At 42.5% G+C, this 12,212-nt stretch overlaps 1 protein-coding gene across 1 annotated transcript in view; it reads right to left on the bottom strand.

The window, feature by feature from the left end:
* Positions 1-12,212, bottom strand: part of Tesk2 (testis associated actin remodelling kinase 2) — a 111,481-nt gene that overhangs the window by 8,029 nt on the left and 91,240 nt on the right. Inside the window, exon 5 of the mRNA XM_028889769.2 lies at positions 6,122-6,268. Coding sequence (XP_028745602.1) covers positions 6,122-6,268 — 147 coding nt within the window. The remainder of the gene's footprint in view (positions 1-6,121; positions 6,269-12,212) is intronic.

Below are 12,212 nucleotides of genomic sequence, written 5' to 3'. Positions count from 1 at the left end.
GAGCCTCCTCTGTGTTTACTCCCACCCTCTGATACACTTGTGCTTTTTTTTTGGGGGGGGGTGTTTCAAGATAGGGTTTAACTGTGTAGCCTTGGCTGTCCTGGAACTCACTCTAGACCAGGATGGCCTTGAACTCACAGAGATGCACCTGCCTCTGCCTCCCGAGTGCTGGGATCAAAGGAGTGCACCACCACCGCCGCCTGGCCATTTGTGCCTTTTAAATGTATTTACTATTTAAAAGTATGTGTATGTGTGTATGCCTGTGTGTGCGAGAGTGCAGGTACCTGTAGAGAGGCCAGAGGTGTTAAATAGTTATAGGTACTTGTGATGCCTGATATGGGTACAAGGAACCAAACATGAATCCACTAAAGAGTGAGATCCTGAGGCTGGAGAGATGGCTGGCTCAGTGATTAAGAATGCATACTGCCGCCTGGGGTGGTGGTAGTGAGTAGGGGTGCACACCTTAATCCAAGCACTTGGGAGGCAGAGGCAGGAAGATCTGTGAGTTCAAGACCAGCCTGGTTTACATAGTGAGTTACAGGACAGCCAGAGCTACACACAGAGAAACCCTGTCTTGGGGTGTGTGGGGGGGGGGGGGGATGTCCATACTGCTCTTGCTGGGGACCAGAATTCAAATCCTAACACCCATGCTGCGTAGCTTACAACCTCCTCTAATTCCAGATCCAGTGAAACAACTGCACTCATATTCATGCATGCACAGGCACACACAACATATATAATACAATATGAAAGAAGAGTGAAACCTGAAAAGACAAAATGAACAAGAGATGTTCTGAAGTAGATTAGTGCAGTAGTGATGCTATGAATTTACTTCAAAGGAAGTGGGAGGTGGTATGGCTTTAAAAATATACAGTTCACGAACGCCATCAAGAAGTGGCCATGTATTAGTACTTCCAATAGTGAACTGTGTAACTGTATACACAATACAGTAGCTCTTTACCATAGCTGTGAGAGCAGCCTGTTTGAGCTCAGTCCCATTACTGCCTGAAATCAGGAGAGCACTGCTGCTCTTCTGTGGTGACCCTTAGAAGTATGAGTACACACTGTGAATTGTACCTTTAGATCTTGGTTTTGGTTTTTGGTGGTGTTGCTGCCTCTACTGAAGATACTTTGTTGGTTCTTCTAGAGTTAAGCCAATTCAGTTAGAGCCCAGGCCACACAACCAGTAGGGGGAAATTTTCAGAGTAAAGGAAGCTTGAATTAAAAATGAACTGGGGCCAAGTGATGGTGGGGCATGCCCTTAATCCCAGCATTCTGGAGGCAGAGGCAGGCAGATCTCTATGAGTTCAAGGCCAGTCTGATCTACAAAGAGTTCCAGGATAGCCAGGGCTGCACAGAGAAACCCTGTCTGGTGGGGAGGGGGGAGGAAGCAAAACAGCAAAAAGAATGAATTGGGGCTGAAGAGATATCTTGGTGCTTAAGAAAATGTGTTGCAGGCCAGGGAGATAGCTCAATGGTTAAGAGCATTGGTCCTCTTCCAAAGGACCTAGGTTCAATTCCCAATGGCAGCTCACAACTGTCTATAACTCCAGTTCCAGGGGATCCTACACCCTCACAAAGACATACATGTAGGCAAAGAACCAACACACATAGAAAATAAAATGAAAAACAATTAAAAAAAAAAGAAAGAAAGAAAAGAAAAGCAACTATGTTGCTCTGTAGAAGCCTGGGGTTTGAGTTCTCAGTACCCACATGGTGGTTATAACCATCTGTAACTAGTTCCAAAGAATCTGACACCTTTGATTTGTCCCAGCATCAGGTGCACAAGTGGTGTACATATGTATGTGCAGGCAAAATGCTCATACACATAAATGAAATTTAAATATATCTTAAGCTGGGTATGGTAGCTAATGCTTTTAATTCCAGCACTCAGGAGGCAGATCTCTGAGTTTGAGGCCAGCCTGTTCCAGGACAGGCAGGGCTCCATAAACTCTGTCTCAGAAAGACAGGAAAAAAAATATTGCATGTGTGATCTTAATGACAACAGGGGCTGGAGAGATGGCTCAGCAGTTAAGGGCACTGGCTACTCTTCCAGAGGACCCAGGTTCAATTCCCAGCACTCACAAGACAGCTCACAACTGTCCGTAACTCCAGTTCCAGGGGATCCTGTACCTATACCCTCGAACAGACATACATACAGGCAAAACACCAATGCACATAAAACAAACAAAAAAATCATAAAACAACAACAAAAGAACAAACAGGGCTAGGAATGGTAGCAGAAGACTTTAATTCCAGCACTGAGGAGGCTAAGACAGGATTGCTGTGTTTGAGGTCAGTCAAAGTTACATAAAAAAGCAGGGCTAATGATACAGCTCATCGGTAGAGTATCCGTCTACTATGAATAAAGTCCTCTGTTCAACTCCAAGCATTGCAAAACAATAACAAATGAATCTACTGTTTTATTTTTCTCTTTTTTTTCCTTTTTTTTTTTTTTTCTCATTTCTCATGGCAGGGTTTCTCTGTGTAGCCTTGACTGTCCTGGAACTCTCTGTAGAACAGACTGGCCTCAAACTCAGAGATCTGCCTGCTATGCCTCCTGAGTGCTGGGATTAAAGGCGGGCACCACCACTACCCAGCTGAACCTACTGTTCTAGAGAATTTCCTATACCATCATTAGACCTTAAAAATTCATTTAATCTCATCATTTCCAAATATCCTCAATACCACCTTAAAGCCCAGGAGGTATGGCCTAGAAACAAAGAGTTGCTGAGTGTGGTGGTGCATGTCTGTAATCCCAGTGCTCAGGAGGCAGAGACATAAGATTGCCCTTTTAAAGCCAGCCAGGTTCCTTATTAAAAGGAATTGTTTTAAGATTCTAGGTTGTGTGTGTTTGTTTGTTTGTTTGGGTTTTTTTGATACAAGATTACACAACTTTATTTTTTTTTCTTTTCTTTTTTCTTTTTTTCATTTTACAATACTATTCAGTTCTACATAACAGCCACAGATTTTGTCTTTATGTGTATGGGTGTTTTGCCTGTATGTCTGAACACCATGTGCATACAGTGCCTGCAGAGGCCAGAAGAGGGTGTTGGATCACAGAAGGTTTTGAGCCACCATGTTGAAGTTGGGAATGGGACTTGGGTGCTCTGGAAGAGCAGCCAGTGCTCTCAATGGCTCTGCTATCTCTCCAGCCCTTCCATCATTTTGCTTTAAGCCCATTGCTAAAGAGAATATCTACTCTCATATAAGGAAATCAAAGGCTGGGGATCTCACCCAACAGTTCTAGGTTTTTTTAGTTTGGTCTTTTTCTTTATTTGCTTGTTTGGTCTTTTTATTTGTTTGGTTTGGTTTTTTTTTTGTTTGTTTTTGTTTTTTCGAGACAGGGTTTCTTTGTGTAGCTTTGCGCCTTTCCTGGAACTCACTTGGTAGACCAGGCTGGCCTCGAACTCACAGAGATCCGCCTGGCTCTGCCTCCCGAGTGCTGGGATTAAAGGTGTGCGCCACCACCGCCCGGCTTGGTTTGGTTTTTTGAAAGAAAGTCTCACTAGATAGCCTGAGCTAGCCTCAAACTGTGGTCATCATGCCTCACTCTTACAAGCACTGGAATTATAAACATTCCTTATCTGTGCCCAGAGAGCTTATTCATTTTTTACTACAACAAGCTCAAAAAGAATACTAACCAAAAGTATTTTCAGAGTACAGAAAGGGAATATGCTACACTGCTGAGGAGCAGGGAGTTTTCTTCCAGTAAGCTTTACCATCTTGGCCTAGAGTGATCTCTCCTGTGATAAAAAGTCTACAGTCCATGCAGCTGAATATTCAACTATAAAATACGGCACTGTTCTTTTATTTCTCCTCTTCTCTTCTCTTCTCTTCTCTCTCTCTCTCTCTCTCTCTCTCTCTCTCTCTCTCTCTCTCGCTCTCGCTCTCGCTCTCGCTCTCGCTCTCGCTCTCCACCTGCCTCTGTTTTTGAGACAGGGTTTCTCTGTGTAGCCCTGGCTGTACTGGAACTCACTCTGTAGGCCAGGGTGGCCTTGAATTGAGAGATCCACCTGCCACTGCCTCCTGAGTGCTGGGATTAAAGGTGTGGACCACCACCACCTGGCTCCTTTAGTTATTTCTCAATGAGACCATATGTAATTATAAGTTAAAAATTCCCCCTTTTAATTATTTTTCCATCCATGAATCCAGGCATAGGAAATATTCATGTAGTTATGGGGGATAACTTTTTGCAAATTTCTTCTACTTTAGAAGAAATAATACTTTTAGTAGAAAGATCTGATTTTGGATAGATGCCTGTATGTGTGTGTGTGCATGTGTATATGTGTGGGAGGAATAAAGTGACTACTATTCTTGGTTATGTATGAAACTCCTATACTCTGGGGCTGGAGAGATGGCTCAGCAGAAAAGCACTGGCTGTTCTAGCAGAGGACCCAGGTTTGTTTCCTAGCACCCACATGCCAGCTTACAACAGACAAGGGAATCTGATACCCTCTTCTGGCCTGTGCACCCCAGGCATGCACATGGTGCATATACATTCATGTAGGCACATATTCATACATATAAAATGAAAATAAACCTTCAAAACAAACCCTCTAAAAAACAAGACTTTAATTTGGTCCTTGGGCAGATATGTGGTGGTATTGTGTTCCCCAAAATATTGTGCACCCTAATAAATTTATCTGGGGTCAGAGAACAGACAGCCACTAGATACAGAGGCTAGAAAATGATGACAGTCACGCCTTTAATCCTAGCATTTCAGAGGTAGAAATCCCTCTGGATCTCTGTGAGTTCAAGGCCACATTGGAAACAGCCAGGCATGGTGACACATGCCTTTAATCCCAAGAAGTGAGCCTTTAATCCCAGGGAGTGATGGCAAAAACAGAAAGATATATAAGGCGGGGAGACCAGAAACCAGAAGCATTTGGCTGGTTAAACTTTCAGGCTTCTAACAGCACAGTTCAGCTAAGAGCCATTCGGATATTAGGACACAGAGGCTTCCAGTCTGAGGAAACAACACCAGCTGAGAAGTTGGCCAGGTGAGGTTAGCTGTGGCTTGTTCTGTCTCTCTGATCTTCCAGTGTTCACCCCAATACTTGGCTCAGGGTTTGTTTTATTAATAAGACTCTTTAAGATTCGTGCAACACAGATGTCACACTAAGTACCCTATGTGGCCTTCCAGTTCCTCCATTAGCTCAAATAATATTATTTAAAGGCCTTGTCATTCAGTGAGGAGGTGGTGGCACATACCTTTAATCCCAGCATTTGGGAAGCAGAGGCAGATGGATCTCTGTGAGTTTGAGGCCAGCCTGATTCACAGATCAAGTTCCAAGACAGCCAGGGCTACACAGAGAAACCCTGTCTTGGGAAAAAAAAAAAAAAAAAAACCTTGTCATGGAAGTATCCTGGGACATTCAGCCCTCAAGTTCCTGTTTTGTAACAAGGCCAACTTTCTCTGAAAGAAACTGTTTTCTAACCTGGTCACACAGCAATCTGGACAACAGAACATCACTACAGAGACCAGCGAACATCAAAGCAGAACTGGCAGGGTGGCAGAAACTCTATCACACAATAGAAATGGGTCAGCACACGGTGGCCCACCGAGCACTCCAAACCTTCATTCACTTGACTCACTATCACCCAACTCTGCTCTTCGTTCAGAGCTGCTTCCTGGAGGCCATGGAGGAGAAAACGGGCCGGGCTCCACAGCTTTCGGAAAGCTCTCCAGGTGCTTATGCACACACACATTCGGGAGAATAAAATCAAAATATAAAGGCTCTCAAGATGTGTGTACTGCCTGGCTTGGTACTCAAAGGTGCCTGCTCTGAGCAGACACAGGCTGGTTTGGTTTTGATTTTTAGGACCTCTAGCCTGGCCTTGAGCTCTCTATGTAGCTGAGAATGATCTTGAGCTTCTGATCCTCCTGCTTCTATCCAGTGCTGGTGATCAAATCTTTGTGCATGCTAAGCAAGCACCCTACCAACTAAGCTATATCCTTAACCCAGATAGAAGCTTTCTAAGGATTAACTGTATCAAATACTGAACTATGTTTTGATTAAAAGTTAAATCTAGAATAGAGATCCTCATATTTCTAGGCTCCATAACAACTGTTTTTTAACCCTGTGTTTCTCAAGAGTTATGAAAATAGTCTTCGTACCTTTGATGTGAGGTCCCGATGGAAAATGCCTTTGAAGTGAAGGTAGCTGAGGCCCATTGCTATGTCAGAGGCCAGTTTCACTCTCACAGTCCAGGGCAAATACAGGTCACTGTCCAGCAGCTGTTCCAGGTTCCCAGAGTTGATATACTGCAAAACAGAAGGAAGGCCCCACTACTATTTATCAGAACTGTTTGGACCGGTGGTTTTAAAAGCATAGAAGAGCAAACACCTAGAAACTACATTTGTTCTTCCATTTTTTAAGGATTTACCTTGTTGCTTTTCTGCCTTTTTGCTAAGATCAAATATAAAGATTTATTTTTATGTGTATGAATGTTTGCATGTATGTATGTATGTGTATCACATACATTCCTGATGCTCACAGAGGCCAGAAGAGGGTGTCAGATCCTCTGGAACTGGAGTTAGAGATGGCTGTAAGCCACCACATGGGTGCTTGGAACTGAACTTAGATCCTCTGCAAGAACAGCAAGTGCTCTTAAACATGGAGCCATCACTTCAGCCATTTGTCTTGAGAAAGTGTGTTGGGATAATCTTTTTGTACATTATGTGAAGATGTGTCTCTGTCCTTCCTCACCTACCTAAGGCACCTTCTGGTTGGTTTAATAAAGGGCTGAATGGCCAATAGCTAGGCAGGAGAGGATAGGTGGGACTTTCGGGTAGAGATAGGATCTGGGAAGAAATCAGGAGCAAGGGATTCACCAGCAAGATGTGGAAGAACTCAGACTCACTGTACTAAAAGTGACAAGCCACATGGCAGAACACAGGTTAATGATGCAAATAATAAAAATTTGGCTAATAAGATACAAGCCTTAGAATTTAAGTTTTAAGAGCTAGTTGGGAACAAGCCTAAGCTAAGGCCAAGCTTTCATAATAAAATGTCTCAATGTCATTATCTGGAAGTTGGCAGTCCAAAGAAAGCCTGTTATAGCAGTGTTTCATGTGGCACAGGCTAACTTCAAACTCACTGTGTAGCCAGGGATGACTTTGAACTTATCCTCCCTGCCTCTACCTCCCAAGTGCTGGCATTACAGGCACGTACTACCATGCCTGATCTCCTCTAAATGCTTTTTAAAATTTGTTTGTTTGTTTGTTTGTTTGAGACTATATAGTCTTAGCTGTCCTGGAACTCAGTTTGTAGAGCAGGCTGTCTTTGAACTCATAGAGATCCACCTGCCTCTGTCTCCTGGGTGCTGGGATTAAGTGTGTACCACCATGGGGAAGATAGTTATGTGTATGTGTGTGAGTATGTGTCTAATGTCGGATGTGCCAGTCACTTGAGGAATCCAGAAGTGTGTCAGACCACCTGCAATTGGAGTGACAAGTGTCTGTGGGCTGCCTCACACTTGTTTCAGTGCTCTTAACTGCTAAGCCATCTCTCAGCTCCTCGGTCCCACCAAACACCTTTTTAAAAAGTCATTTTATGGGCTGGAGAGATGGCTCAGTGGTTAAGAGCACCAACTGCTCTTCCAGAGGTCCTGAGTTCAATTCCCAGCAACCATATGGTGACTCGTGACCACTTGTAATGAGATCTGGTGCCCTCTTCTGGCTGCAGGGACACATGCAGGCAGAATACTGTATACATAATAAATAAATAAATAAATAAATAAATAAATCTTTTTTTTTAAAAAAAAAAAAGTCATTTTATGGCCAGGTGTGGTGGTGCACGCACCTTTGATCCCAGCACTTGTGAGGCAGAGGCAGGTGGATCTCTGTTTGTTTGAGGCCAGCCTGTTCTGTAGATCGAGTTCCAGGGTAGTCAGGGCTACACAGAGAAACCCTGTCTCAAAACAAAAAACAAAAAACAAAATCCATTTTTATGCCAGGCATGGTACCTCATGGCTGTAACCCCAGCATCGACAAGGCAGAAGCAAGAAGATTACCATGAGTTTAAGGTCAGCCTGGCCTACATAATGAGCCCTATACCTAAAATGAAGTGAGACTTTGTCTTAAAAAGAAAAAAGAAAAAAGGCATTTCTGTGAGTTCGAAAAAGTGAGTTCCAGGAAAGGCACAAAGCTACACAAGAGAAGTCTCGAAAGAGAAAAAAAGTAAAGAGTTAGTTAGGAACTGAGTCTAGCAGGAGACCAAATCTTAGGAAGTGACAGTCTTGAGCTGGGGTGATTACTGATGCCAAGTAATAGAGGAAGTAGCCTGGGGATAGCCCACAGGTAAGGACCCAGACTCCTTAGGAAAGGTAAAGTTCAAAGGAAAAGACAAGGACAAATGGAGGAAGGAAGCATGGGAGCACATGCCATAACTCCAGTGTTCAGGAAGTAAATTCAGGAGGACCAAGAGTTTGAGTCTAACCTGAGCTACAGGAGACACCCCCACATACACACCGGCAACACACACAACATCACAACATCCCACAGCTGGGTTTGGTGGCACATGCCTTTAAGTCCAGAACTCAGGAGGCAGAAGCAGGTGGATCTCTCTGGTCTATATAATGAGTTCCAGGCCACCCAGGCCTACATGGTGAAACCCTGTCTCTAAACAAAACAAAACAAAAACCCCAAACAAACAAAAAAAAAAAAAACAAATAAAAAACAACCATACCAGAATATCATCACAGAAGCTAAAAGAAGAGAATAGCCAAAAAAGAAATGACCAACAGTAAGTATCAAAGTGCTGTACACACCAAATAAGATGTGCTTGGAAGAAAATGTCCATTTGCAACTCGGACACTAGGATGTCATTGGCAGCCATGCCAGAGCAGTTCAGTGGTTCAGACCAGAATTAGGCAAAGTGAGTTGAATAGGAGGAAACAGGGCTGTGAAAGAACTAAAGAATGCATTCTTCCAAGAAATCTGCTGTTCTCCATTATTCCCACATAATCTTGAAGCACTGCTTTGGGAGGTTTTTGCCATTTTGTTTGTTTGGAACCAGTCTTACTATTTAACCAAGGCTGGCTTTGGACTCAGGATCCTCCTTCCCCAACTTCCCAAATGCTGTAGTACATGTATAGGCCATCACACCCCGCTTTGTGTTTATTTTTTAATGAAAAAAAAAAGATTCATGTGTATGGATGTTTTGCCTGTATGCATGCATGTGCATCACTTGTGTGCCTGGTACCCTTAGAGATCAGAAGAGGATGTTGGAGCTCCTAGAACTAGAGTTCATGGATGGTTGTGAGCCACCATGTAAGTCGTGGGGGCTGAATCTGGGCTCCCTGCAAAAACAAATGCTCTTAACTTCTGAACCAGCTCTCCAGTCTCCTGTGATAATTTTGTTGTTGTTATTTACTTTTCAAGACAAGGTTTCTCTATGAATCCCTGGCTGTTCTGGAACTCAGTTTGTAGCCCAGGCTGGCCTCAAACTCATGTAAATCCGCTTGCCTTTGCCTCCTGAGTGCTGGGACTAAAGGTGTGTGCCACCATGCCAGGGATGATTTCTTAAGACTGCAGAAGTAGCTGAGTGTGGCTGTACATGCCTTTAATCCCACCACCTAGGAGGCAGATCTCTGAGTTTCAGGCCAGACAGTACTACATAGTGAGACGCTGTCTAAGAAAAGAAAAGAAAAGAAAAGAAGAAGAGAAGAAAAAAGGAAATGCAAAGGTATACACACACACATGTAAATCACAATAACAGTATTTTTCAGTGAATATTTATATAGTGCTTTATATATTACACCAAACACTTCTAAAAACTGTATATACATTATCTCATTTAATCTACACAGCAGTCCTACAAGGTAAGTGTACTATGGGCTGAGTACCCCTTGTCTAAAATGTTTAGGACCAAAGGTGTTTCTGATTTCAGAGTTTTTCTAATTCTGTCTAGAAGTCTAATGCGCTATCCATTGCACTACAGAGCCGGGTGAGTTTTTCTAATTTTGGAACATGTAAATAGATTTATCTGCATTACTCTCATATTACAAAAGACATTCAAGGTTAAATAAGGTTATTCAATTATTAAGGGCAGAATCAGGCAGACAATACAGTCTGGTTTCAGAGTACATCTTTTTACAACTATATTCATTATACAAGGAGTTAGAGGTCACATCATTTGCGTGAGATAGCTCCATGTAGAACAGGAACTCAAAAGTGAATTTACTCAACCCTTTCAAGATACATTATCTCCCTCCTCTTTCCAAGAGAGAAAAAGGAACAAATTCTACAAGTATAATGAGTATACTTTTTTAGACTATGATAATGAACTAACAAAAGACTAGAGGACCTAATGGTATAATGAGCAAGAGATATGAATTGAATTCTAGTCAATTATTCCTTCTAAGAACCATTTAATCTTGAAAAAAAAAATCAATAAGGTCAGCTGTCCTTCAGTTTTCCCATTTACCAAGTAGGTATACCTGATCCGTCTAATTCACAATCTTTTTGTTTGATGTTGTTTTAAATGAGAATATAATTTAAAAACAAAACAAAACAAAACATGGATGTGCTCAGAACATGTTAATAGAATAGAAGAATCAGAATAAACCAGTTGGGGGCAGCACCACACAGCACATCAGATCCCTGTATGAAGCAGAGCGGGCTCGGTGAAGCAGACAGAATAGTTGGACACACCTCCTGACTCTCAAAAGGAAAGCCTGTTCACCTGCTTAATCCTGCTTCATAATCCACCTTGGACATCTTACAACAGTGCAAGCATGAGATGAGCACAATGACTTCTCACTCCAGGGGACTCTGCCCAAGTTTACATAGAGGGGCCACTGCTGAAAAGAGATCGGACTTGTAAACTCCAAACTGTAGGGAGCAATGCAGCCAACGTCTGACAATGTAGGCAAATTTCCTTAGTTTTGAGAGTCAAAACATCTAAAGAAATGGTTTGCTTCTTTGACATGGTGACAGCGTGACATGGAAGGCCGTCTTACATTGCTGAATGTCAGGCAGAAGGAACGAAGATTGCATTTCCTGAAGTCCTGATGATGCTTGGACTCTTGGTTTGGGTTCAGAGTAACACATATGTATTCACAAATATGTATCAAAGCCCAAGAAAGCCAGAGTGTGGTGGCTCACATCTATTGTAGTACTTGGGAGGTTAAGGCAAGGTTCAAGGCCAGCCTAGACTACACAGGAAGTTCAAGGTTAGCCTAGGCTACATAAAAGGATCCAGTTTAAACAGAAAGGGAGGGGTGGAGGGAAGAACTAAATCCATAGACTTACCTAGAAGGTGGAGAGCAAAGAAAAGATGAGAAAAGATGAGGATTCATAGTGACTAACAGACTCTGGCTTTCCTAGGCAGGATGGAAAAGTAGAAACCAGGTCCAGAAAGGGAAACCAAACAGAATATTTTGTGAACAACAATCCATTTGTCTTGCCTAATGCTGGAGAATGTATTGGTGGGGCTGATAAGCCTCTGGGCCCTCAAAACCCACAACTTCTCCATGTCTCAAGACCCATGCATGCATGTATGAAGAAAGGAAGTTTGAGATCTGCCAACAAGGAAGATTTCGAGGTTGCTAAACACTGTGTGCCCCATTAGTGGGAACATTCACTTCCCCATAGGCAACTCTGGGTGCAGACTCAGCTGTGCAGCCTCTGAACAAACCCTCTGCAGAAAGCCGAGCTAAGAACAGCTGTATTGGCATGTTCAGCTTTGCTGGGTGGGAATCACAGATGCTGCGTGTTCAGTTTTTTATAGATGATCCCCTTAGGTTGTCCTACAGAATAAGCCAACACCAAAACATATTTAAATACCTTATAGAAGTTTTAACATTTAAATTTAAAAAAAAAAAATTTTTTTTTTTTTGGAGACAGGATTTCTCCAGTCTAGGCTGGCCTCAAATTTGCCAGGTAGCTGAAGAAAAATTTTTGTTTTGTTTTGTTTTTCGAGACCTATCTCTGGCTCCTAAGTGCTGGGATTAAAGGCATGTGCCACCACCGCCCAGCTAATTTTGAACTCCTGATCTTCCTGCCTTACCTCTCAAGTGGGAATTATAGGTACTTTAGTACCTGTTACATGATACATAGATCAATTTTACCTATACCCAAAACTGCTTCTTCTCATAGTCTAATGAAATGTTATAACAGCTTCTTTCATTTAATTTTTTATTAAAAGAAAGTACACACATATTGGTAAATGTTAACTGTCTACATATTCACATAGAGACACAAT

Source organism: Peromyscus leucopus, chromosome 2 (assembly GCF_004664715.2).
Source record: "Peromyscus leucopus breed LL Stock chromosome 2, UCI_PerLeu_2.1, whole genome shotgun sequence".
Classification (NCBI taxonomy): domain Eukaryota; kingdom Metazoa; phylum Chordata; class Mammalia; order Rodentia; family Cricetidae; genus Peromyscus; species Peromyscus leucopus.
The sequence above is the reverse complement of the archived record's forward strand: the minus strand, read 5'-3'. Positions and strand labels throughout refer to the sequence as shown.